At 41.5% G+C, this 27,374-nt stretch overlaps 5 protein-coding genes across 5 annotated transcripts in view; 4 read left to right on the forward strand and 1 right to left on the reverse strand.

The window, feature by feature from the left end:
• Positions 1 to 7,772, forward strand: part of adam12a (ADAM metallopeptidase domain 12a) — a 66,960-nt gene extending 59,188 nt beyond the window's left edge. The window contains exons 17-23 of the mRNA XM_029457218.1: positions 169 to 246; positions 1,327 to 1,435; positions 1,698 to 1,833; positions 2,101 to 2,215; positions 3,375 to 3,617; positions 5,821 to 5,969; positions 6,067 to 7,772. Coding sequence (XP_029313078.1) covers positions 169 to 246; positions 1,327 to 1,435; positions 1,698 to 1,833; positions 2,101 to 2,215; positions 3,375 to 3,617; positions 5,821 to 5,969; positions 6,067 to 6,136 — 900 coding nt within the window. The 3' untranslated portion in view covers positions 6,137 to 7,772. The remainder of the gene's footprint in view (positions 1 to 168; positions 247 to 1,326; positions 1,436 to 1,697; positions 1,834 to 2,100; positions 2,216 to 3,374; positions 3,618 to 5,820; positions 5,970 to 6,066) is intronic.
• A 1,227-nt stretch (positions 7,773 to 8,999) lies between these two features.
• Positions 9,000 to 15,843, forward strand: dhx32a (DEAH (Asp-Glu-Ala-His) box polypeptide 32a). Its single transcript, XM_029457219.1, has 11 exons — positions 9,000 to 9,658; positions 10,427 to 10,620; positions 11,383 to 11,755; positions 11,844 to 12,083; positions 12,172 to 12,265; positions 12,459 to 12,608; positions 13,637 to 13,828; positions 14,047 to 14,187; positions 14,842 to 15,032; positions 15,123 to 15,313; positions 15,590 to 15,843. Exons 1-11 carry the CDS (start codon positions 9,398 to 9,400, stop codon positions 15,780 to 15,782), a joined length of 2,220 nt encoding a protein of 739 aa, XP_029313079.1. The 5' UTR covers positions 9,000 to 9,397; the 3' UTR covers positions 15,783 to 15,843.
• A 637-nt stretch (positions 15,844 to 16,480) lies between these two features.
• Positions 16,481 to 19,336, reverse strand: bccip (BRCA2 and CDKN1A interacting protein). Its single transcript, XM_029457222.1, is given in 8 exon segments — positions 16,481 to 17,250; positions 17,252 to 17,293; positions 17,556 to 17,724; positions 17,972 to 18,159; positions 18,247 to 18,333; positions 18,431 to 18,511; positions 18,621 to 18,695; positions 19,094 to 19,336. Coding segments are annotated over 8 exon segments (912 nt in total). The 5' UTR covers positions 19,235 to 19,336; the 3' UTR covers positions 16,481 to 17,121.
• Positions 19,324 to 22,388, forward strand: uros (uroporphyrinogen III synthase). The gene is made up of 10 exons (XM_029457223.1): positions 19,324 to 19,646; positions 20,107 to 20,201; positions 20,318 to 20,401; positions 20,507 to 20,603; positions 20,749 to 20,823; positions 21,228 to 21,302; positions 21,409 to 21,492; positions 21,624 to 21,709; positions 21,796 to 21,894; positions 22,002 to 22,388. The coding sequence occupies exons 2-10, from the start codon at positions 20,139 to 20,141 to the stop codon at positions 22,122 to 22,124; spliced, it is 786 nt and encodes a 261-aa protein (XP_029313083.1). The 5' UTR covers positions 19,324 to 19,646; positions 20,107 to 20,138; the 3' UTR covers positions 22,125 to 22,388.
• Positions 22,389 to 22,473: 85 nt separating this feature from the next.
• Positions 22,474 to 27,155, forward strand: mmp21 (matrix metallopeptidase 21). The gene is given in 9 exon segments (XM_029457221.1): positions 22,474 to 22,827; positions 22,829 to 22,912; positions 23,027 to 23,371; positions 23,373 to 23,898; positions 24,653 to 24,792; positions 24,877 to 25,018; positions 25,155 to 25,412; positions 25,516 to 25,688; positions 26,452 to 27,155. Coding segments are annotated over 9 exon segments (2,037 nt in total). The 5' UTR covers positions 22,474 to 22,764; the 3' UTR covers positions 26,758 to 27,155.
• The last annotated feature ends 219 nt before the right edge of the window (positions 27,156 to 27,374 follow it).

Below are 27,374 nucleotides of genomic sequence, written 5' to 3' on the forward strand. Positions count from 1 at the left end.
GTATTTCATGCTGTTTAATATCAGAAGTGGTTTGTCAGTGGTGAATGAAATGAAATGGAAAGCTGGATCTGTTGGTCTTTTCCCTTAAAAGATTAAAGGGTTTAGAGTATTAGAGAATCTGCTCGCTGAGCTCACACTGTCAATTTCTTATGTCTTTGTCTGCCTCAGATGTGTCTGAACCGTCAGTGCCAGAACGTCAGTGTCTTTGGCGGGAACGACTGTTCAGCCAAGTGCAGCAGTCGGGGGGTGAGTACAGTATGTTTTATCATATTTTAGCGATGTGATAGCCCCCACCCAGATTAGTTTTCTTAAAACCCCTTTCCTCCTTCACACAGATGCTCATTTTGGATGTAGTATGTTCAAAATGCCCAGTATACGGTGGCTAGGGCGACATTACAATGCCTTGCAATCCATCATTCTGGTTGTTGAAAGGTTCAATCAATTAGATATAATGGCTTCATTTATGCTCAGCTTTAAGTGCCATTCATCATACTCTCAGGCAGTCGTCCTTGTCCCAAAAACTGTGTTGAAATCTGAAGGCCAGGCTTTATTTGGCTAAACGCTAGGGGCAATGACACACAGTTTGACTTTCAGCCGGGTAGCATGGATATTGGATTTTTATAAAAAATGCCACCCATCAAACGTCTATGTGTGGTCCTGTTTGAGATTTAAAAAAATATGCAGCTTTGTGGTATAGCACTTAAATTCACTCCCATAGGCTTTGACTATCACTGGTAAAATTGCATCAAAGCTACAGAGGAAGCCGTTTTTACAGTCTCTTAAAAAGCAACATGTCCAGATATTATACGGTCATATTTGTTTGTGTAGTTCCAACTAAGAAATATCCATAAAGCTCCAAGAACTGTTTTACTCACAGAAATAAGGGCACCCCTTCAGGCACAGATTAGATCAAGATGTTTCTTTGGAAAGAGGCCTTCACCTGCTCCATATTACCCTGCTGGTGAATCCTCTCAGACTGTACCATTCCTCCACTCTGCATGCAGGGGGGGGGGGGGGGGAGAGAGAGAGAGAGAGAGAGAGAGAGAGAGAGAGAGAGAGAGAGAGAGAGAGAGAGAGAGAGAGAGAGAGAGAGAGAGAGAGAGAGAGAGAGAGAAAGTATTGATTAAACAGCTCTTAAGCTAAATGTGTGGGTTTGCTGCTTTTACTCTGATTTGATATGATTGTATTCACGCTGATGAATCCAGAAACTGCATAATAAAGGAGTGTAGTGTTAGGCAAATAGTCAAATGTAGGCATGAAAAGGACAAGCGGATGACTGCATTGTGGGCTCATCTAACACTTAATTGTCCTTTTGATACACTGCAGGTGTGCAACAACAACAAGAATTGTCACTGCGAAGCTCACTGGGCGCCTCCCTTCTGCGACAAGGCAGGTTTTGGGGGGAGTGTGGACAGTGGCCCCATCAGGTTAGCAAGTAAGTCAACAGTTCCAACTCAAGTACATCATAATGGCTGATTTATTGAAGCTTAGGTCATGTTACGTTTGGGTCTTGGGCATGGAATGCATGAGCAGTCGTTCTCTGCAGAAAGCCAGAGCTTTGTGGTAGGAAAGACCGGTGTTAAAAGCTTTAAAAAAGAAACTCAAAATGCACAAAGTTTGGAGAGACAAATCTGCAGAGCTGTTGACAGACACAGTCTGGCATTACTGACTGTCATTTCCTGTGTGTTTCTGAGCAGACAGTGGGAGTCTGACAGTTGGCATCCTGGTGGTTCTCCTCACTCTCCTGGGAGCCGGTCTGATCATCTGCATCAAGAGGAAAACAGTACTGGGCCTCCTCTTCACCAGTAAAAAGAACCCGATTGAGAAGCTCAGGTGCTTTTTTTTTTTTAAAACATGATTATTCAATCATTTTCTAATGATCAAACTTCTTTTTTAACTTTTAAAGATGCATTATTTATAGCGACAGTTACAAATAGGTAAAGATCTGTGTCAGAACAATTGGTCACACTGTGAAGACAATTGCTGAGTATAATTTGTTTTGATTTCTTAACTTGATACATATTACCGTTGTGACTGACGTATGATTAATGTAATAAAGTGTATAATTAGAGAAACATCATTTCCTCATTTAAATTCCAGATCCGTAAGCGCTGCGATCAGCGGACCGTCCTCTCCAAACCAGCCTCCGCAGTTGAGCACGACGTCTCCATCGCGACCGGCCCCGCCTCTGCCACACAGTGCCACCATCTTCAAGGTCACTAATCACATGTCTCTGCTTGACAGGCTCATTACAAAACGCACAGATAGACATCTTATGCAGATGGACTTTCGTACAGTATCTTTACAGACAATACATGCCGTGGAATATTCTTCCTGGAATGCCCTCGCTGTTTAGTTAGCATAAATAATTCTCTGCAGGATTGACATGTTGTTTTCACACAAATGGCAGCTCATTCAAATCCAATTAAACCATCCCTCTCTGTAGAGGAGGTAGTGAGTCTCTGGTGAGCAGTGTGTTCACAATGCATTTCTTCTCATTAACATCTGCCTGTTAAGAGAGAAATTGATTTATCTACGTGTTTCTCAAATGAACGAATGTTGATGCGGGCGGCTTACTTTAGATATAAAGTCACCCAGTTACAGATAATTGCAAGACAGAGCAGGATGTCTTCTGCTGTAATGACTTTTGTGTCCACATCACGCACTGCCTTAACTACTCCATTACTGCGCTGACACGCTTTGAAATGGAAAGAGACCTGTGATCGATGGAGTCAGGGCTGCTGAAATAAGAGGAGCTGTGTCAGAATTGACATTTGTGCCGCGGGGTGGCACACGAGCGAGGCGAGCTGTTGTGTGCATTACCGAGTGATCGGTGCTTTCAGTTAGGAGCATGTGGTTTTCATTTGGGGTCAACGGTAAGAAGAGAAAGGATGTAAGGCTATTTGATGTAAGGACAGTGCAGGTGAGGTCATTTTTCAGTTGCTAGGAGCTGCGTTAAACCGCCGTGTGAGCACATGTGTGCGTGCTGTTTTATATATTACATTGTGTGTTTTTTAAGCTGTGCACATCTGGCCAGGTCTAAATACTTTGCAGACTCATACTTTGGCTCTATTCTACGTCTGATCTGTCTCAACAGGAGTGTGTGTGGGCTCTTTAGCTGTGTCCACCCTTGAATGAGGCCAAGCGGTCTTTCCCTTTGATAGGTTACCTGAAGAGGAGTTGAGGAATAGGGAGCAGGCAAGTGGGAGCGTTTGATTTATACGTCTTTGACAGCATCAGGAAGAACGGCGGAGGAAGAGGAGGAGGCTAACATGACATGTTTCTGATAGGAAGCAGACGCTTTCTCTTCTGTCTCTTCTTTTAGACGAAGCTCTCTCTTGACTGTTCTGGTTCTTTCTTTTATCTTCCTGCAGCTTCCTCACCGAGGGCCAGAGGCGGGGCTCCCACCACCCCCTTACCCCTCGCACAGCCTGCGCAGACTTCCCCAGTGCCCTCCGGTTCACCTCAGCCACCCTGTCCCTTTGTCTCTCACCCTGTCCCTCTCCGCTGGCCCCGCGCTGCCGAGACCCCCGTTGCCTCCACCTCACATCCATGTCGCACCGAGGGGGGCATCGTTTCGCAGTGCGTCACGCCATAACTCTTGCAGGATGGTCATGGTAAGTGACTTCCCTGTTCCCTCACTTGGAAACATTTTATTTGACGATGCTTCTCACTGTAATTTGTAAAGCTCAACTCAAAACGACAGCCCATAATACCTAACCAGGGAAACGATGTTGTTCACTGCACCTTCAGACGGGTGTCACGATGTCGACCATTTTCATGGTTCTTATGTGTCCTATAAAAGTATATGCATGGTGACAGTTATGCACAGTCTCATTAAATAACGAGGTTAGGCGGGGAGCTAGCGCCATCGAAGCAAGACTTCAATTCTACAATACAAACCACCACATGAATAATAAAAAAAAATGGAGCCAGACATGCAGAGGGGGGAGACAGAGAAGATGAAACAGCAACGGGAGTGAGCAAGTATGTCCAACTATCACAGGGTGGTAAATTTGCTGCCACTGGTATTCCATAGAGTTTAGTTATGGCATTGCAGGCTGTCAAAGTTGAGAGGAAGAGAAAGCCAGAAGTTCCCGGTGTTAAATCTCTCTCACTCAGTGATTCTCAAAGACTCTTATTTGCTTTAATCCGGTTTGACTTGTACCCTGTGGGCGAGTGAGGTAGAGGCAGCCAGAGAGAGAGAGAGGAGAGAGAGAGAGGATCTAAAAGGACAGAAAGACAAAGTGATCAAGGGACAAATGGAGGCTTGAGGGAACGAGTCCATTAATAAAAAATAATTAATACTTTTTTAAGTCATTTTTCACTTCTCTACCATAGATGTGAGGATAGTCACGAATTTCCCTATAATGGAAATTCACCAAGACTATTTTTACGAGTGTTTTTTCTCGCGGTTCCTAGGAAATTCTGACGCCAGTATTTGTTGCCATCTTTATTGCTGAATCGACATTAAAATCATCATTTGTTGCAGCCCTCAGAGAGAGAGAGAGAGAGAGAGAGAGAGAGAGAAGGACAAAGTGTGGAGGAAAAATCAGCAATGAGTTCCAGCCTCAGAGCTGACAGTAAAAAGCCTGGAGGACAGCACTGAAAATGAGGCCACAGGGGAGCTGAGGTCAACGCGATGCCACTCTAGTGTCGGGCTAATTAGAGGTGTTTTAAACACATAATGACATTCTGGTGCTAATAAATGTTATGACAGCTTATGATGGAATAAATCAGCATTTCATAAAGAGCCTCGCACAATTACTCCTTCAATTTTCCCTCATAGGTGCGTCTTCACAATGTTCTATGGCTGTCCTTACTTATTTATTGATCAGGGACAGCGTGCGTTAACAGGAAGCAGCTCCACGCTATATTATTTGCTTTGCTTTAAGATATACACTTTCCAGAGCCATTAAATAACAAAGGTTCTTGGCCGTCACACACCTGTATAACAGGTGAGGTGCAGCAGCTCTTGGCACTGTTTTGACTTCAGGAAGTACATCTTCCCTCTCAGCTGCTCCTATTTAATGTCAAAGTGTGAAAGTGAAAGTGATGCCTGTTGGCACTTCACAGACAGTATCTTTAGCAGCTGTTCGGCAGCTCCGAGACGTTGATAAAGCCTCTCCCCCCCCCCCCCCTCCCACTGTGAAAGCTCTCAGCTGGGGGCATGGAAGCATCGTCCAAAGGGGGGTCGGGGGGGCTTCACCTGATGGAGGTTTCCAGACTGGAGTTTGTGAGAAGTTACATTTTGTGCCATTTATCTGCATTTTCACTTTCCTACCATTTGTTACTGTTCTGATATTTTTGGATGGAGCTCAAGTCGGCCCCGTTGCACGCCTTGGCTTGTCAATGTGATGAATTAGTCGGAGATCTTCGATGCAGATTGTTATGATACGTGACCCTATGGATGCGAAGGAGACACATTATCCAGCATTAGAGACTTCCTTCACAGCATACAGTTTTTTAATAAGGGTGTTAAATTTAACTTTGAGGGAAAGATGTTTTGAATCGGCAGACCTGATTCCACGGGTGAGTGAGGTCTGAGGTTGGGTTGTTTGGCTCCTTTTCCTCTGTGATGTTTGAGGAGGCTTCTCTCCAACCAAAGGAGACGAGGAGGCTAGGTAGCAGGCCTGTATCATGATCTCAGTCTTCTGGAGAAGATTAAAACCACATGACTCTTCCTCTCATGACAAGTCGCATGGGCAGGGCTGAAAGAGGAGGACACGGTTGCGAGCGGGCCTGAGCTGTGAGTGCCACCTGGTGGAGATTCTCAGTTATTAATATTTTTGATGTGTCTGGGGGTTTTTTTTTTGTCAGGAGTTGGAGAAGCCCAGTCCTCCTCAGAAACCGCTTCCCGCCGATCCGAGGAGCTCTCGTCTGGTTCGAAGTCCCAGTGTAGTCCGAGGGCCCTCTGCACCAATACCTGTTGTACTCAGACCTGTGCGGCCTGTCCCACACCCCAACAGGTGAGCTCCGACCTTCACCAGATCTTATTTTTTAAAAACAGCACTGAACACAGAGATTATTTTAACACTTTTGTATCACTTTTCTCCCTCCCTGTAGACCCAGTCCCAAGCAACCTCCAACACTACCAAAGCCTTGCATTATTGCCAACTTCAAATACAGCAACTGAGACTTTGGCCGGGGAGGGGTGGGGGGGTGGGGGGGAAGGGACAATGTCGTGATAAGTCACTAAAGAATTTGCACTATGAAAACTCTGAAAACCTTAAAAGAAAAGATTGCGGCTTCTCTGAGTTTTGAATCAGGAGATCTGCCGTGTCCCTTTTTTTGGTGCTCTGTCCCTAAATGGTGCTACGAGTCTGAGCTCAGGTACATGTAAAGTATTTATATTCTGTATTTATTGCCACGCAGTGCACTGTGCCAGACACTTTTACTACACGGTAGCAATTTAGATTTTTAAAATTTGTCGTTTGCATCAGTTTCACCTTTTTTTTTCTCATCGACTTGTCTTTATCAAAGATAGGACAGGAGATTAACAAACAAATAAAAAAGCCAATCTGTGAAATTCTGATCGCTGAAATGTTTTTATGAAATGTGTTTTAATGAAGGGAACCCTTTACTTGATGGTTTTGTTCTGATACTACGGAAAGAGTTGGAAAAAGAGCATTTGTGCAATGACACATGAAAAACACACAACGCTTTTAGTTCATTTTTCTTGAATGGCGATGCTGTCCCTTTTGAGCCAATCGAATGAGGCTTGAAACAACTACAGAAAAAGAAAAAGTGATATTACGCCAACAGTTCTACAATGTGTTCTGCAATTGGGGAGGAAGGGCTGTTTTTCTTCGCAGACAGCTGAAATTCAGGCCTGTCTCCTCTGCATTTTATATTTTGGAGAGTTAACAAGTCGATTTGGGAAACTGTCACTTCGCCATTTCCTTTTTTATTAACAAGACCCAAGAGGCTCACTCGAGGGATGTGGGTACTGAGGTATGAACTGAACATGGATCTAAAATGAGCAGAGATCAAGGAAGCATTCATTCCTCAGAGGGAGTAAACGTCTCTGAAATATTGCTCCGCTAAAGGTCATGTGTGTTTTTTGAGTATTTCCCTGTGTGCCTGTCTACACCGAAGGACTTTCTTAAAGCTGTGGCCACACAGGTGTCATGGAGGCCCGCACATGTAAACAGCCAGTGTCTGGCTACAGTGTTCATGTGTGGATTTTAAATCATGTATTTCTGTGTTGGGAAAAGGACAGATTGACAATGACAAGGACACATTTCTAGATCTGAAATGAAGTTTCATCCCATGTGGCAATTATTCATTTTTCTATCTTTTGTACTTTATTAATTTGGCAAATAAGATGAGTCAACATGCCAGATACACAATCCTACATACATTGTATTTGTGGTGATTTATTATTTTTTGCAGGATTATTGTTTTACTGGATTGCAATGCAGCATATATACATTCACACTGAGCAACTTTTCCTTTAAGCACAGCTCTTGTAGACGAATATGTAGGCTGAAAACAGACTTTTGTTACTTTTGATACTGTTATCTTTTTAATAATGCACTTGTTTTACATTCAGTGCTTTGTTTACTTTGCTTTTTCAATGCTACGTGTCCATGTACTAATAGACCGTTTTCGAGTCCTGTCACCTGACTTAATGTTATGTCCACATGTTCGTCGTATGTTGTGTTACAGGTGAACACATTTCCATGGAGAATGTTATTTTTTTTTTTAGAATGATTGTTTGATACATCACATGTAAAGATGCAGTATTAGTAAAACTGTTTTTCAAACACTTACGAACATCTCTTGTTATTGATTTTGTTGCATGCATGGTTTCAGCCACACTGGCGTGAGAGGAACAATTATTATTTCTGTATTTTTTAATGCTTGAATCAAACTGCAACCAGGAGATTGAATACTGAACGCAGTAATAAGCGTACTTTCACATTTTACAGCAGTCTTTATTTTCAGAAAGCTTTCAAATTCATTCAACACTGACATCTGAGACATATTTCAACAGTCTGAGCCTTCATCTAAAAGCAATTTGCTGAGGTCTTTGTATGGGTATACAGGTACAGGTGAGGGGTTTTGTGTAAGGTGGTCTCGCTGGTGCTGACCTGATACACAAGTGTGTGTGATTTTAAAAGATGTTCAGAAAAACAATACGGGACAAAAATCTAATTTGCTGATGAGCAATCGAAGCAGGTCCACGCGACAACAAGGACACAGTGTGTCGCTGATTAGAAGCTCCTGAAAACGGCTTCAGACAACTTCAACTAATTACAAAGTTGCAGCTGCAGACCCATTTTATTTGTCAAAAAAGGGAGTGGGCTGGGTTGATAAGCTAAAAAGTATTTTATGAAGGTTGCCTAAATTCTGTGGCATCATTTACACATGTTTTTCCTTAATTTCTATCAGACAAGTAGGCTATATGTTTACAGACAGACAGTAGACAGTTAGGCTCAACAAGCTTTATTGATTGAAGTCAACATGTGTCAAAATGGACTAATAATGACTGAACAGCTCCCCCTTGTGGAGAAGCTGAAGAATGCATGGTGATGGGTGAACTGAAATGTTTAAAGAGGGTATTTCTATCAGGTGTTTCACATTTAATTTAAAAAGAAAATCAGTTAAAAAGAATCATGTAAAAAAAAAAGACTCCACTATTGAAGTTTTTTTTTTATCATGATGTGTGTTTTTTCCTCACAATAATATTATCTCATACTTTTGAGATACTATGTCATATGTATGGCTTGAGAGACTTAAAGTAGTAATTATTAAGGGGGAAACAACTTGCATGTTATTTATTTATAATTAAGTGGTGGACATTAGCTTCCATACAAACTCCATCATACTGCTACTCCAGAGATTATACTGCACTATTAATAAGCAGCTAAAAAATAAACACCTGCGTCATTGTTTTAAACCTGACATGAAGAAAGGAAGATATGTTTAAGGATGTTCTAGATTTGATATATTTTGGCACATTGACTTCATATTCCTCGCTACTTTACACGTGATTGTTGTGGATAAGCAGACGATTATGACAGTGGGCATTGCTCAGTGGTGACTGTGAAGCCCTGTGCAAATCACAACACGTGTGAAGCCACGCAGGGGAGAAATTACGCGCCGGTGCGCACTGCGCGTCAGCCAGCCCCAAGCAGAACAACTTCAAACTTTTAACAGCTAAATAAATACAGTTTTAGAAATTATAAGCCGAGTAGTAGTTCTGATCATTTATCACATGCACCGTCCAAGTTCGCGAATATAAGATATTTTGTAGGATATAGTCTGGACATTAGGACGGATCGTTTTTTGAATATTTCCGATTAAGCAAAAACGAAATGGACCCAAAGCTAAATTGGTAGGAAAAAACCTTAGTGAGCTCCCGTTCAGATCGATAAATATATAGCGTGTCATGTCGGGTGAAAATAATCCAGCGGGGTCAGACTTTTGCCCTGAAAGTGAAGAATGTCCTGCGGAGGATTATTTTGGTTTCGGAGATGATCTGGAGTTAAATCAGTTCGATGGATTGCCCTTTTCCTCGCGTTACTACAAATTACTAAAAGAGAGGAAGACTCTGCCAGTGTGGAAGGTCAGGCGCGAGTTTGAAGATGCTCTGGTAAACAACCAACTGGTTATTGTGTCCGGGACAGCGAAGACTGGGAGGGGTACACAGGTAAGACTATATGGGCAATAATATGAATGTTTTTATTAAGGAAGAGGGAAGAAGGAAGTTAGTCAGTACATTTTTCCCTACATAGTCACATGGAATTAGATTGTGTAGCTAGAGTTACACAATAGTGCTTCTGTCTTTACTTCTTCTCTACTTCCTTCAGTCTGGACCTAAATACCAAAGCATAACCCAATATTTATGACCTGCATGCAGTTAGTTGCCACATGCTTAATCTCAGCCTATTCAGTCTCCAGCTGATTAGAGAAGTCTGCTCCCCTGGGATTTGATTTTAAAAGTTAAGTTGAGTTTTTCTGCTCAGCGTTCCCATGTTTCTCTAGCAACAACTTTGACATAGTTTTGATTCCAGTGGCGTGGATTTCCCCCCCCCCTCACTTTGACATGTAAGGAAATAGTACCATTATGTGAGCTTGTGTGAACTGCCCAGCTCAGCAGATGCTGTTGTGTCACTGTCAGGCTGCCTGACAGTCATGCTTCACAAAGGCTCCAACAGGGGTGTTAGGGGACCTCCTGCTGCTAAGCCCTGATCCGCCTCATGCTGCCAAAGCAATTTTGCGTTATTAACGATAATACCTAGGATATCTCCTGTCACTGTTTGTTTTGCTGTGTGCTGTTGGCCCAATCCTAAAATGATCATGCTTGCCACTGAAAACTGAGTTTATGTGAACAGAAAATGGAGAACTTTGAAGCACCTGTTGAGACATACAATGAAGTGTAAAAGGTGAAAGACATTTAATGATGATTCTCTTTCAGATCCCTCAGTGGTGTGCAGAGTTTTGTCTGTCTGCCCAGTACCAGCACGGCATGGTTGTGTGCACGCAGACCAACAGGCAGCAGGCTGTAGATCTGGCCTTACGCGTGGCCGATGAAATGGACGTCAACATAGGCCACGAGGTGGGCTACACCATCCCTCTGGAGACCTGCTGCTCCCCCGACACCGTTCTGAGGTCTGTTCACTGAGCTCTCAGTCCGTCTGCTGAGCAGCCAGCAGCAGCAGCCCGCATGAATGACACTTTAATATCATCCACAAACTATCTCTCTCTCTTCGCTCCTCAATCACATCATGGATGAAACGTAGACATGTAGCTATTATCCTAAAGTTGCCACTTATGGTCTCTGCTCAGGAAAAGTTACATACTAGCTCTACTATTAAAGGAATACTTCAGCCACAAAATGACTATTTGTATATTAATTAGTCACCCTGTGTTACTTTGAATTCTTGAAGAAAAACATAGTTTTTCTCGCACGCCTCCACGGTGAACGAGGAATCCAAAAAATGGAGAAAACATCTGGATGAATGGAAGTAAATGGGGGCAGCGTTTAACATCACACAAAACTCTCACAATTCGTGCAGTATCATCCAAGTCCGATTTATTCAGTCTTATGCTCACTACTTTGCAAATGCATGCATTTTCATTAAACACCTTTATATTTAAAACAAGCGTGAGGCTGTTTTTAGCAAAAATGCATGTGTTTGCAAAGTAGTGAGTATACATGAGATACATGAGATGTGGATGTTACTGCACGAGTTGTGTGAAAGTTTGTAAACGGATGTTGTGATATAGTTTAGTTAAACGCCGCCCCCTTGTATACTTCAATTCATCAAGACTTGTCACAGTGAAGGCATGCAATACCAAGTTTACTTCAAGCTAACAAGGTAACATGTAAATGTTATGGTATTCCATCAACCCCTGGCTTTTATCTCTCAGGTACTGCACCGACGACATGCTGCTGAGAGAGATGATGTCGGACCCTTTTCTGGAGCACTACGGGGTCATTATCATCGACCAGGCCCACGAGAGGACAGTTAGCACAGACATACTGCTGGGTCTTCTCAAGGACATCCTGCTGCAGAGGCCTGAGCTCAGAGTGGTGGTGCTCGCCATCCCACCCGTGACCGAGAAGCTGCTGAGCCACTACGACAGCGTCCCGCTCATCAGCTTGGAGGCCGCGTCGCCTGCCGAGGTAGTCCACAGCCACAGCGGCAACAAAGACTATTTCTTCCCAGCACTGAGACTGGTGCTGGAGATCCATCGGACCAAAGAGGATGGAGATGTTGTTGTGTTTTTCGCCTCAGCTGAGGTAAGACATAGTTTTTAATCAGAGTTTAATTGGACCAAAGCTGAGATTGGTTTTACAAATTTCCTTTTGCTTGTAATTTCTTCTGCAGGAGGTTAATTGTGCCCACAGCATCCTGCAGAGAGAAGGCACCAGGCTGGGAGCGGAGCTGGGACAGATGGGGCCCGTGGTTCTGTGCCCGGGCCGGGGAGGTCTGCAGCCCGCCATCACTGGGCAACCAGACTCCAAGAGGTCCAGGAGGGTTTTCCTCTCTACCACACAGGGGGAGGATATGTGGTGGGCCACGGAGTCCGTCCACTTTGTCATTGACACAGGAGTCCAGAAAAAGATGGTAAGTTTTTTTTCTTTTCCCCAACAAAACACATTCCACCTTTTTATAAGAGTAATATGCTGATGTTAATGTGGTTTGGGCTTTGTAGGTGTACAATCCAAGAATAAGAGCTAACTCGGAGGTACTTCAACCCATCAGTCAATATCAGGCACACATACGCAAGCAGCTGTCTGGACCTACAGGTATGTCTGACAGCCCGCTCGCTGGACAATACAAGAACCAATTAAAAAAGGTTTATTTCTGATGTTTTCAAACGTGGTAAAACATCCTGCAATCTCGGCTATAATATAGCAACATTAGAGTTAATGAAATAACTTCATGTAAAACCACAATTTAAGTGGCTTTTCTTTTCTTTAACTTGCATTAATTCCCTAGGTAAATGTTTCTGCCTATATCAAGAAGACAGCCAGCTTCCCGCAGAGAACTCCCCGCACATCTTAGAGTCCAACATTACACCGACAGTCCTGTTCCTAAAAAGGATGGAGATAGCCGGCCTTGGACAGTGTGATTTCATCGACAGACCAGGTGACGTAGCCTGCTAGTGGACGTTGCACGTTGCTGATCACTGAATTTTATTATCGGGTTACTGGTTCCCACAGACAGCATCTCTCTCCCACCCTAAAACACAGCAAGAGTTTGCGGGAGAGTTTTTTTTTTTTTGGCTAGAGGAAGCACAAATGAATTTGCTCTGTGTAGCTGTTTGGGCCCAGTCAGCCATGATTTAGCTGAGCTGACAGGACCCTGCTACTAACTATTGTCTGAGATCTAACCAGCCCTAACGTGAACAGAACAGGCTAAAAGAGGCCAACTCATTAACGATTATACAACATGTCTCGTTAGCAGCACCAGACAAGTCCAATGAAGAGGAAGTACAAGCCAAATATACTGTAATATCTCCATATTCTTGCAGAAAGTGGCACGGAAGTTACTCCTAATATGCATACATCATTATGTTTTCTGGTGTAAGAGCTATATGGGATTTTGAAAGCTTAAAGCCACTAAGTGTAGTGATTTTATGTGATTTGGAGCAAATTAAAAAAATTACTGTGAGTTAGTGTTTGTAGAAGAATTTGGTGGAAATTGGTGCAGCTTGTTTTTAGCATTTAGCATAGTGTGCTTTTTGGATACTACCACTGGGTGGGCATATGGAGCCTCCCAACATTGGGGATTTTCCTAATTCCACATATATGCAGTGGCTTTAAAGGAATAGTTTGAAGTGTAGCTGTGTAAGGTACTTATCCGTAGTGTATTAACTACAGTACAAGCTGGTTGGCACGCCGCCAGTTTGGAGAAACAGACAGGAGTACAGGAGCAAAGCAATGTACTGCTGTGGACGGGGGCAGCAGCAAAACGTATTTTAGCCACCTAACAGAAAGGCCCACCAAAAAAACAAATCTATATTTAGAATATTTTCACCACTTTACATTGCAGTCAGAGAGCCTGCGAGGTAAAGTTACTGCTTTTATCAATGGGGCTTTGTAGAAAGCATAGATAAAAGCTTCTGTTCCATTGGCTAAGATAGGTTTTGCTGTATTAATGTATCCTTGTTGCAGATCCGGAGGGTCTCATGCAGGCGTTGGAGGAGCTGGATTACCTCGCAGCTTTAGATGACGATGGCAACTTGTCTGAGATCGGCATCATAATGTCTGAAATCCCTCTGGACCCTCAGATGGCCAAAGCGCTGCTGGCATCCTGCGAATTCGACTGTGTGAGCGAGATGTTAACGATCGTAGCGATGCTGTCAGGTACGTGTCCCAATTTAAGTTTCCAATAAGAATAAGATTTGTTCCTTTTATGAGTGAAGATCCTTGATTGGTTCATAGATTCACCAGATGGACATTATAGTAGTTGCTCATTTGCAGATGTACAAAGCTGCAGTTTCTCTCGGAGCCCGAACCAGATGGTCTTTAGTAAGTGTGGCTTGTCTCAGGGATGTTGACCTTGTTGTTTCCTTGTCTTTTAGCGTCAAGCTGCTTCCTGGAGCCACCTGCTGGCATGAACCACGAGGCAGTCCAGTGTCACAGAAAGTTCCAGCACCCTGAAGGCGATCACTTCACCCTCATAAACATTTACAATGCCTTCAAACAAAGCCAGAGAGAACAATGTAAGACACAGAAGCAATCAGTAAGATAGTACATTTTTAAACATGTTGCAATATAATGTGACACACCTAAACCTCAGCTGCCTCACTGCAGTGTTACTGACTCTGTTCTAAAAAGTTAAGACAAGACAAATTAATTTTAAAATAGAATATGTATGAATACATAGAAATAGAGTAAATTATCTTTTTATTATTATTATTTATCTAAAAAACACACAAAAATAATTAATAATAATACAAATAATTTACAAACTGTCACTATTTATTCCATCCAGTCACAATTGTTTGTACTTGTGGATTAAAAATCAAGCTAACAAGAAAAGTTGTTATGGATTTTATTTAATTATATATTTTACATTACATTTATTGCGCTGGCATTTTAATAAGTGCATTCAACCAGGTGTGTACAACCTCAAAATGTTCAAGAATCATGATGGATCAACTTCATGAGATATGCTCATCTACTTCAAGTGCTATAATTAGAGAGGGAGAATGAGGTTTTTTTTGTTACGTTTTTTAATTTAATTTTATGGGCTAAGGTGTTGTCTGAACAGATGAGTTTTCAGTCTGCAAATTTTAAGTAACTTGCACAGTGGCCCTATTTTTGAGTTTGTTCAAAATACTACTTCACTACACGTGATGCTTTTTTTCCCCCAGACTTCACCGCTGAAAAGTGGTGCCAGGACTATTTCCTGGATCATTCCTCCCTGAAGACAGCTGAGGCCATTCGATCAGAGTTGACTGACACTCTGAACAGGATCGAGCTTCCCATCTCTGAGCCCTGCTTTGGAACCAAAACCAACACCCACAACATAAAACGAGCTCTGCTGGCCGGGTTCTTCATGCAGGTACATGGAAACTAAATGTCAGCGTTAAGGTGTTTGCCTCGAGCAAATCAACTGTAAAGTTAAAGTTTGCTGCGTGTTTCCTGTTCGTAGATCGCTCGAGACGTGGACGGATCAGGGAACTACTTCATTCTGACGCACAAGCACATGGCCCAGGTGCACCCGCTCTCCGGCTACGGGGCTCAGTCACACAAGCTGGGGCTGCCGGAGTGGGTCGTTTTCCACGAGTACACCCTGTCAGAGAACAACTGCATGAGAACTGTCTGTGAAATTTCCCCTCAAGTGTAAATCCAACCTCTTTTTTTTCAGTTCACTATCAGATATGTCGTGCAAACAGATTAGAATTGAGTTCTAATGGATTATGTTTGTTCACAAACATGTTTTGATTGTTTTTGTTATTACAGTAAAACTGAGCCATTTGGTCATTTTAAATCTTTTTAATCCTCTTAAAATGTCAACAGTAGTTTTCTGTGTTTTGTTTTTTTTATATAAAGAGAAAAAGTATTAAGTATATTATTTGTTTTTTTCAAGTAATGTAATTTCTGTTTGTCCTTTTTTAGGTACATTCAAATGGCACCCCTGTACTTCTTCTACAATCTGCCCCCTAGTGAAAGCAAAGACATACTGCAAGACATGTTGGAACCAGACCGGTCCAGAAAACGTGAGGAACAAAAAGCCATCACAGTCAGCGGCGATGCCGGCAGTGGCTGCGCAGTGGTGCCCCAGACGTATGACAGATGTGTGATTCAATGATCTGGGCTTCAATGATCTGGGCTGTAATCTTGTCAAATGTTTATAGTGAATGCAAACCACAGACTGTATATATATATATATACATATATATATATATATATATATATTAAGTTATTACCTCGCTTAAAGGTTTTGATGGTCACACGTACACAAGCAAAGAAGGTTGGCTCGTGTCCTGATGTCGCAAAATGTAGTAAACCATGAAGATCTTTATTAGTTGTGGTCCGATACTATTTTGTTTTAGCCTCCTTGTGCCAGTACATCCCTTTTCCTGAGTGCTAGCATCTGAAGTTTTCTTGTTTCTTCCCTTTTATCCCTGCTCTCCCCTTAAACACTGTGTGGAAATGCATTAATCCTGCTACTGCTGTTTAGATTTTAATGAGCAGCAGAGGGGTTGCAGATGGAGGTTCTGTTGCTGTACTTTTAAAAAGGGAGAAAAAAACATCCCATCCTGCACACACAACCAGAAAGATGCAGATTCAAAGAGATGGTCCGACACTTTGATGCATGTACACGCTGCTGCATAAGTCATCTGTCACCTACTTCTTTTCCCTTGTTTTTTTTATGCAAAGTTGCCCTTTTCAGAGGTGTCGCTACACCTTTCTCTTCAGGTTAATGTGGAATGTAAAAGGTCTGGTTTTGAGACTGAAACATGAGAGTTGAAAGCTGCCAGATTGAGAAAGAAAATGATCGTCAAGGCATGTAGATCGCATTTATTAAACAGTGGCAAGAGATCTACAGAAATGCTGAATAAGAAAATCTTCTGTAAAACGGTGCAATAAACTCAAATTCAAGATTCTGCTTGTTTGCATAAATGAAAAATGTATACTGTATGTTCAATTTCACGTCAAGAAGCCGGACCAAGTGTGAAAATTATCCACAAAGTTATGTCAAAGGGACAATCTAGATCTGCTTTCAATTTGGTTAATTTATAGTGTTTAACTATTTGGTAATAGATTTAATGGCAAAGGACACATCCCTCTCTCCATCTGCTGAGACTGGACTCCACACTCACATCAGCTGTTGTCACGGCAAAAGATTTATCATATCTGTCTTGGTTCATAATCTTGTTATAAACAACTTTTATATAAAAGAAAAAAAAGAATACATGACTTGGTGCGTATTTATATTCACATGACATACTGGGTATATTTCTGTAGTTTAAAGGAATTTGCAAAAATGCGCAACATTTACTAAATGTCAGATTTATAATCCTGGCGACTACTGTAGCTCATAGTACGAAAACATTTTCATCTACAGTCTGTTACAAGTATATTAAACAATTTCCATGAGCATGAAGGTCTGCAGTATGCATAGGTGTCTTAGTTTATTGCAAGGTTCACACAGTTAGGTACTCTTTGAGTTTGGCCATAATAGCAGGCATTCTGTCTGTCGGTATCAGCATCACTGTCCTGAAAGGTTTCATGGGTACGTCGTCGAACGACCACCTGCCGCTCAAACAGGAGTCCTGTCTCTTCCTGGACCGAGTAGTGGAACTTCATGATGGCTTGCTGTAAGGAGAACGTAGACAATGCTTAAATCTGCAAGAATATCTGGACATGAATACAAATGTTTCACATCACTTACGGTATAAACATGTTAAAGAATAGAAGATAAAACACTTGTTTGAGGCTATTTTTGTTTTAGCTCCGATATCAATTTTAACTAAGAGACGAGGTTAGTTCACATCTAAAACTTCTAAATACTGTATGCTAATTGCTACCTTATATTGTCAAACATCTAGTTAGCATCTTAGACTCTGCTTGCATTTACCTCATAGAAGAATTCCTCCTCTGCATTGACAAACAAGTATTCATCTTTGGGAGCTCCTCCTCTGGCTGGAATAGTCTTGCTCGCCTCTTTGCAGGTCTTGCTGATCATCAGACAATAGTGACACTTTCCGCTGGGCTTATTCGTCCTCTGAGCTTCAGCGATTTCCTCCCTTAGAGAACAGACAAACATTCTGTTTATTTTCCTGCATGCAACACTTTCAAAAAGCTTAAGTTTTGACCCTGAACAAGGAGGATTTTTAATTTCTCCATTTCAAACCCACAGATACTCCTTCAGCTAATCCAAAATTTAAATGCATTCATAAAAAAGTAGTTAACCCATGTTCAAAGTTTTATTTTCCCCCCCATTTACAAAATGTCATCAGGTCAAGTATCCACTGAAGACAGAGCAGAACTCACTGGAGCTGATTGTGCAGCGGGAGGGCGATCTGTGGGGGCACGTTGACGAAGCGCTCACTCAGCAGTAGCCCCACAGGCTTGGTGGTGTCATTGAGGATCTGCTCGAGCTCCTCCGTCACGCTGGGGGTGGAGTTCTTCTCACAGTGATCCACGATCAGCTCCTTCACTTCCTCCACACATTGCACATCCTGCCAAAGAGATAACATGTTAATGTACCACATTATCAGAGCACCCAATAGACAAATAGTATGTAAGGTTGGGGCCAGCGATGTTACCTTTCTCTCTGTAAGGTTGAGCATAGAGATGAAGCCAAACACTTGATCTGGATCATCATCATCACTGTCTTCTGGCACTTCAGCTTGCTGGAGCAAAGTGAAAGGTCAAGTGAATACATGTTAGAGCTGAAACTACTGAAATGTCACCACTATAGCTTGAAAAATCTTTTGTAATGTAACTCACCTTGATGACACTTCCCACATGATTCTGTTGAATGATGAGGTCGGTCATCTCAGATGTATTTACATGAGCCTTCAGGAAGAGCTGTATCCAAACATAAACACATTTAACATAAGTGAGGCCATGCTTTACACTCAACGCCAAAAATATGAACATGCTAATTTAGTTGCAAAACATAAATATTGTCTCAAACCTGTTGCAGGAGTTTCTTGACGCCATCGAAGTCGTTCGCTGTAATGTTGTGGGCTTCGAAGTCCACCATGACCTCCTTAAAGCGAAACAATAACAAAGCAGAGCCCCGTAGTTACAACAGAAACCTGCATGTCTGTGTAGAAAGTATTTAGTTAATGTACTTTTATTACATTTTTTCTCGAGTAATTGTTTTTATATACTTTTTAAGTGAATGAGTTACGTTCATTTTAGTTTCACTCGGGTTTTTGCCGTGCATTGCATACTAACAAATGTCATACTAACGTAAAGTAACGTGACTACTTAAATATAACATTCAAGTTTAAGTAGCCGAGTAATGTTAAGCTTTTTTAATCATGGCTAACAGCTACAGCTAATAATGCTAACGTGGCTTACTGTTAACATTAGCTGAGCTAGCTAGCTGGCTAGCAAGGCCGTGCATTGAATGGCCATTGGAAGACGTGGTTGTTCTGTTACCTCGTTGATCTCCTCTTCTGACCCCTCGCTGTCCTCCTGCCCGGAATCATCGTCTTTCTCCGGATTCTCATCGGAGCTGTTTTCACTTTCTTCGGGATTTCCACCCAAATCTACTGCTCTCCTCTTAGCCGAAGAAGCCATGCTTGCAAAAAAAAACAGGGACGCGTGTGTGAACTGAGTGGGCGGGGCAGAGGTTAAAGTACATTTGACAGAGAGGTAGGAAACTGAAAGTCTGAAGCCGCCATTATGGCTCCACATTTACACGACTTGCCTTTGCCGTAGCAACCTTCAGAGCCGCAATGTTGGACATGGAATAAACCATTTTATAAAAGGCGGACAACAGTTATTTAAATTGTGCCTAAACTACCATGTTTCTGTTACAAATAGATATTTGCATTATATCGTTTAATTACACCTTATGATTTGTTGGAATAAATAATATTTGTTCACGGTTAACTTGATTTTTTAGTGAGGTTAGTGAAATCTTCAAGCTTTGTCTCCCCTCCTTGACTGTGCAAGTCGTCATGCACTCAGCGGTAGTGACAACGTCAAGGTACATGCATTTCCTTAATATTTTGTCTTTTTTGATTATCCATTGTAATTCATATCATTGTTCCATACGAGCAAGATAAATTAGCGGCTTATTATCACTACGCATTATGGATAGGATCTACTAAGGGGGCGGCTACTAGCTAGCTAAACTGTCAGCTTGTATGTCTTGCGAATGTAAACAATAACACAATAAGGCTTCCACGTTTTAGCCTATCCTACACACATACTAACGTTACATGCATTCAAAAGTGTGTCAATATTGCTTTTAATTTTCTCCTCATATAGTCCAATAATCGTGACTCATCAGTATTGTTATCAGCAGGTTGCATATGACAGTTTTAGGGTGTAGCTTAGCTTACTGAGCCTTCACACCCTTTGCAATTTTAAGTTTCTGACTTAGGCTGCACTTTTGTTAGCACACTTCGTATTTCACCCTGGTTTGTTCTGTTGTATTCTTCCAGCGTTGATCCAGCGTTTTAAGGTCTTTGTCAAGATGCATGTACTGCTTCTTAAAGAGCCAAGAGATGGAGAGTCTGGACCTGATCCTTACATTCAGGTAGATGCACTTGTTTTTCATATATGTATTCTCAGCTGTCGGTACAGCACTACACTTTTAAAGGCATTTAATTTCACTGCAAAGTTTGACATGAATTCCTTATTTTGATTCCACAGGAGCTGGCATCACATGGACATAAAGCAACCCTGATTCCTGTGCTGTCTTTTAAGTTTATCTCATTAAACACGTTGTCTGATAGGGTAAATTCCATTGTTACAGTATCGGATTAGTATTTGTATCATTCCATGTACATATTTAATTGCTTGTTGTATTTATCTGTTGTTTAAGATGTCTTTCTATTTCAGCTTTTCCAACCAGAAAAACACGGAGGTCTTATATTTACCAGTCCAAGAGCAGTGGAGGCTGTGAAGATGTGTTTAGAAGCAGAAGAACGAAGGGAAGGTCAGAGGATACAAAATAGATGTATTGCAATTGATAAATCCCCTGAAAGCATGTATTTGGATAAACAACTATCAATTCTGTGTACGGTGTTTCTTGACTGCTAACTGAGATTTGAAACTATTTCCTTGATTGCTATTTATTTCAGAATGGAACCGCTCTGTAAAAGACACTTGGAACACCAAGTCCATATATGTAGTTGGGAAGGCAACTGCTGCATTAGGTGAGTTATTGTCACATATGAAAACACTTCTTTGAAAATTGTGCTTGTTTTTATAAACCCTTTGCGATGTTAATGCTAATTCTAGCAGAGTGTGGCAGGCACCTGGTGCTGACAGAAGTGTGTGAAGTGATGTTACTACCTGCAGTCATTTGGAAATAGGTTGTACACAAGTGACAGTGTGCTGCAAGGTGCAGCACCTTCCTGACGTGTGCTTTACCTTCTTTCTTCAGTGACGCTCGATCTCTTTGTTGTCAGTTTGTTGTCAGAGTTGTGTATTTAGTAACTAAAGCAGTTGAAATGAATTTTACGAAAGTTTGTGTCATTACCTTATATAGTGATGTGTTGCTGCAGTCCCTATCTTATAATATAATCTAAATCCTTTCTGTGTTTTTTTTCCTGCACAGTACAGAATCTAGGTCTGAACCCTTTGGGCGAGGACACAGGGACAGCAGATGTCCTCTCACGTCTTATCATTGAACGTACGATGTGACGTTTATACTCCCACATTCTTCACAGCTCAGTTTAATAGGAAATTCACGATTGTTCCGATAACTAATATGACCTTCTACCTAACTCTCATCACAGGAGAGGACACAAATATTCCACCACTTTTTTTCCCCTGTGGCTCAATCAAAAGAGAAGTCTTGCCCACGGCTTTAAGGGAACATGGTAAGCTTTCTCCCCTATTGTGCCTCAAGATTAAGTCTCAAGGTGATAAAAGTCCCACTGGGGCTACGCTAATTATAAAATAATAATTGCGCTACCTTTATCACTGCGGGGATCTGTTTCTTTGTTTCCAGGCGTGCCCCTGGAGACGCTGACTGTCTATCAAACTGCTGAACATCCAGATCTGGAGAAAAATCTAAAGAACTTTTTCACAGAGCAGGTAAAACAAAGAAAACACTCCTTCTGCATTTTAGAGAAGGCTTATCTACAAAGTAGCAACTGTTTATTTGTCTGTGGATTTTACAGGGTGCTCCAGACAGCATAGCTTTCTTCAGTCCGTCGGGGGTGAAGTTTTGCCTAGAAGTGGTACGGAGGCTATCAGGAGAACAGTTGCCTCAAATAAAGGTGCAGCCTCCTCCATAGGCACTCGCATAAAATAAAGCACACATCTGCAGTACTTAACAGATCTTCAGTGCCTCTGACATTAATTTAAACTTCTTCTTTATTTCCAGTTTGCAGCCATAGGGCCTACGACACAAGACGCTATGACAGCAGAAGGCCTGTGTGTCAGCTGTACTGCAGAGAAGCCAACAGCTGAACACCTGGCAGCAGCGATAGCCAAAGCTCTACAGTAACCACCCACGGGCCGGCCGCAGCTCTTAAATCCATCCACTTTATCTTCTCTCTTTGTATATTCTGCAATATTTATATGGATTGTCATTTGTCTGCTTTACTTTTACCAGTTTTGAATGTACATCAGGTAATTTGCACTGAGCTTGTTGTGCTATGAAAGCTTAAAGCGTGTAAGTGAATGTAATTATAATATTTATGTTAAGCCTGTTAAAGAAAGACAATCTAGCGTTTGTTTTTGTAAATAAACTTGTGTCAGTGTGATGATATGGAAGGTTTGGTCAAGTTATTCTTTGTAAAAAAACACGTGTGTGTGTGTGTGTGTGTGTGTTTGTGTTTGTGTGCGTCCTATTCGAAGCAGGTGTTGGCAGACTGGCTGTCCTAAATTGTTATTGTCCACATGAAAGTGAAGGTTTAAAACCAATGGAGCGTGTATAACACATCCATACAATTCAGTCAAATTGAGCAGTTGGAGACAGTAAAGACGGGTTTACCTTTCACACAAAGCTGAGGAAAGTGGGATACCTCCAGGGAGTCGCACCTTTTGAGATGGGTGTGGAAAAAAACATTCAGGATCTGCCTATAAAGCTCTGGTGGCTTCCTTCCTTACTTTGTATACAGTTACACGAGTAAGCCAACGCCACGATGCTGACTTTTATCCAGCTGATGATTTTGCTTCTTTGGACGAGCATTAGCTCAGCTGATGCGAGAGAAACTTTTCCATAATCGGGATCATTCTGATGTACTTAATTCTCATCAAGCTGAGGTTATAACAGACAAGTACACAGCAGAGGTAAACATTTATCATGTTGTAATGGCTCTCTGTTACTCAAACTTCAGCATCTATTAGGATTAGACATGTGATTGATTATGGTAATCATATAATGTAACCGATGTCTTGTTCTAGTTATTTCTCTCTAGATATGGATTCATTAAGCCAGTGAACTGGGAGGAGATCCAGTTTGAAGATTCAGACTCCTCTTTTAATGATGACTTCCTGGATGACCTTCAAGACACGCTCCAGGAAGGAACATCAGTGCATCGCTCAAGGGATGCTCCTCAGGATGGCGATCACGACGACCACAGCGGTCTAACCGAGAGCCAGGCGTTTATTTTAGCACTTAAAGAGTTTCAGACGATGTCGGGCCTGCCTGCCACAGGTGTGTTTGATGAGGCCACCAAGGTGGCAATGAACAAACCGAGGTGTGGAGTCCCAGACAAAGAGATTGACCCGGACAGTGGTGCCTTAGACTGCTGAAAACAGTTCCAGTGACACCTTTAATGAGACCGAGAGTAACAACACAACCAGTGACTATTCTCTTGGTTCTGCCGAGTCCTTCAAAGATGACATATTCAATGTTAATGACACAGAAAGTATTCTCATTTCCAATGACACCAGCATGAATTACACAGACTTATTTGATCCCATTTTAAATAACACTTCCCTTAACAGCTCACACGATGTCAACAGTCAATCAGTGAATATAAGCGCCCGGCAGAGCGTAGCAGTGCGACGCAGGAAACGTCACCTCGCCACTCTCGTATCCAAAAGCAGGCACAAGAGAGATTTGAGTGAAAGCGGTTACATGGCCTTTTCGAAGAGGGTGTTGAAATGGAGGCTGATAGGAGAAGGATACAGCAGTCAGTTGTCCATTGAAGAACAGAGGTACATCTTCAGACTGGCCTTCAGGATGTGGAGCGAGGTGTCTCCGCTGGAGTTTGTGGAGGATACACGTTCCCCTCTGGAGGATGTTGATATCAGACTGGGCTTTGGCACAGGTTGGTCTGACCCAATACATACGACATATTGTCTTGAGGAAATTATTATTTTTACAACCTACTATTTAATTCAAGATAACATCACTTCTCTGTGAAGGTTAATGTTTTGTTTGTGTAGTTGCTAGAAAACAAAACATTAGACACCTAGGCAGAGAAAAAGAAAAAGAAGAAATCTACTTGACGCAGTTAACTGAGAGTTTGTCTGTATTGCACTTGGATGACAATAGCAAATTGGGGTTGCAAATATTAGTACATTTCAGAGATTTAACTTTAATTTGTCTTAGATAGATACATAGACAGATATTTGAATAGTCACGTGTATCTATCTAATCTCTTTTTCAATTTTAAGAAATTAAAAAATGTCATAATGACACATATTGTCTTTTTAGTGAAGTTCCACAATGAAACTACTAAAGTACAGTACAGAATTTTAATCAAATATTTAAATGACAGAAAATACACAATTGACATTTTTCAAATGTTTGCTTGTGTTGTGAAATAAATAAAAGTTTTAATGTTAAGAACCGACATATTTCAGCTGTCATTATTCACCCATAGTGCAGAAATGTGTTGGTTTGGTGCACTAAAGCTTTATGTCTTAACTGCAGAACAGCTGCATGATTTCATTTCTTTCATTATACTTGCCCCTCGTGTGAAGTAACATATTGCACTATGTGGCGATAATGTTTTATTCAAATTCCCAGAGAAATCAATGCACTGTGCATTAAATGCATATTCGGTATATTCTACACAGGAAGGCATCTGGGTTGCAACCAGAGGTTTGATGGCACTGGTCAAGAATTTGCCCACGCCTGGTTCCTGGGTGATATACACTTTGATGACGATGAACATTTTACTGCTCCCAATTCTGGCAGTGGGATCAGCCTTCTCAAAGTAAGCATGATCAAAATGAGTATAATTGAAAAGAATAATCAGGAGTTTCATTCTAATACCTATTTTTACTTTCTTATCTATCAGGTTGCAGTTCATGAGATCGGCCATGTTCTGGGTCTCCCCCACATCTACAGAGCTGGCTCTATAATGCAGCCCAGCTATCTTCCCCAGGAGTCAGGCTTTGAGATGGACTGGACGGACAGGAAGGCCATCCAGCACCTCTATGGTACATGGCTACAGCACCATCTAGTGGACATATACACGCCCAGACCCAGAGAGAAAATAGATTCAGGTTTATTTACATACTTTAGGTTGACACCAAACCCCTTTGTGTTCTATAATGTGCTTGTGTTTGAACCCAGGGGGCTGTAAGGGTCGTTTCAACACAGCCTTTGATTGGATCAGAAAGGAGAAGACTCCCTATGGGGAGGTGGTCATCCGCTTTAACACCTACTTCATGAGAGACGACTCGTACTGGCTGTATGATAACAGAAATAACCGAACACGCTATGGAGATCCGGTGGCACTGCAGACTGGCTGGCGTGGAATTCCCATGGACGGAGTGGATGCGCATGTGCATGTGTGGTCCAGAAAAAGAGATGCTGTTTACTTCTTTAAAGGTAAGCCCAATATACAGTGCTAATCCCTATGTATGTACACACATGTGCTGTAGTGTGCCAGCAGGGTAATCCTTTTCATTTCAATCGTTGTTTTTGTGCACAGGTGCTCAGTTCTGGAGGTATGACAATGAGAATGACCAGGTGTTCAGAAAGGACCCTGAAGGTCACCGCTATCCGAGGTTCATCTCTGAGGGTTTCCCCGGCGTGTTCAGTCCCATTGACACGGCCTTCTATGACAGGAGAGACTCTTGCATCTACTTCTTCAAAAACACTCTTGTAAGAATAGCATTGTTATCTTCATCTCTTTAATACATGATAACTGGGGAGATTAGTTAGATTAGAAACAAAAATAGATGTGGGGATTGTCTGAGAGAAGACAAACGAGGAGACAAAAATGGTCACGGTGTCACAGACCCCCTGGCACCACAAAAGCCCCAGGTTCAAGGAGTGTTACGTTTTAGTAATATGATACATCTGTCAGGGAATATCAACTCAGACGAGTCCTCATTTTTAAAAAATAATTCCTAAAACATACTGCTTGATGTTGACCGTATGGTGGGATGAAGTTGGACATTTCTTTTAGTTTTTTAATATATTTATTTATTTATTTGCATCTATTATTTGTTACATTTTTAAAGCACTCTTATTCTATATTTATTTGTCTTGTGTGTGTTTGTATATTGATATAGTTATATATTGTTTGTTTCTTGAACATCTAATAAATAAAGTGTAAAAAAAAAAGAAATTACAATAATTCCTAAAGTTGTGATAATCACATTACCACAATATAATTGACAGACTTGTTGGTTTCTGGGGGATATTATTAAGTTTCCAGTCTACTGACGGACACCAAGAGGCAACGAGGCGCAAACACAATAAACAGAGAGTATTACCAAAGCCCAAGCTAATTCATTGTTTCTCCACATTATGAGGGAACATATTCATGCAAACAAACCTGCTACACTTCCTCTGTGATTTGTTTGCGTGTTGTAATTGAATTGACTCCTATATAAGTGAAAACAATTATCTGTTCAAACAGGTGTATGCATTCGACGTGGAAGCCAACCGCTTAGCAAGAGGCTTCCCCAAAAATATCAGAGACGTTTTCCCTTCAGTGGTGAGTGGAGACCATCCAGATGGCAACATCGACGCTGCCTACTTCTCCTACACCCACAATGCCATCTTTCTACTCAAGGGCACGCGCTTCTGGCAGGTGGTGGGCAGCCGCGATCGCTGGCGCCGGCCCTTTCTGCCACGAAATGGCCTGCTGCCACACAAGGAGGTAGATCAGCACTGGTTCGACATCTGCAACGTTCATCCCACTGCACTCAAACTAACCCGCTGAGTTTGCTGAAGCAGAGTCATTAAACCCTACTGTGTGTACTGATAGGGTCGACTGATTCACCTGTTGGAGTATGTTTACATGTTGTTATATGTGTAGACATCCATTATCTACTAAAAAAAAAGTTTATTTATAATTTAACACCCTAAAGACAAAATCAAGTGAATATTTCTGTTGGCTTACTTTCAATGAGGTGTGTTAGGCCTATTAATATATCAGCTGTCTGTCTCTTACTAAGAGGTGCCAAATGCTTATTGGCATGAAAACTATCCTAAAGGACCTCTTATGATTAAGAGGTTTTTAGAGCATTAGTGAGAAATGCTTATTTATAGAATGTTATTTTAATCTTTATACAGACACCTCGTTTTACATACACTGTGCTTTAAGTGTAAAACTTACAAAAAAAGGGATGTTTATACAAAGAAATATAAATAATGTTACAATATATATATATATATATATATATATATATATATATATATATATATATATATATATATATATATATATATATATATATTGAGAACTAGCTACACTGGACCTACTGTATATATTAGTGAAGAAAGATGCGTAAAACTTACTGTACTATTACGCGTGTATAAAAATGGAAATTTATTCAG

This window comes from Cottoperca gobio, chromosome 19 (genome assembly GCF_900634415.1).
Source record: "Cottoperca gobio chromosome 19, fCotGob3.1, whole genome shotgun sequence".
NCBI classification, from domain to species: domain Eukaryota; kingdom Metazoa; phylum Chordata; class Actinopteri; order Perciformes; family Bovichtidae; genus Cottoperca; species Cottoperca gobio.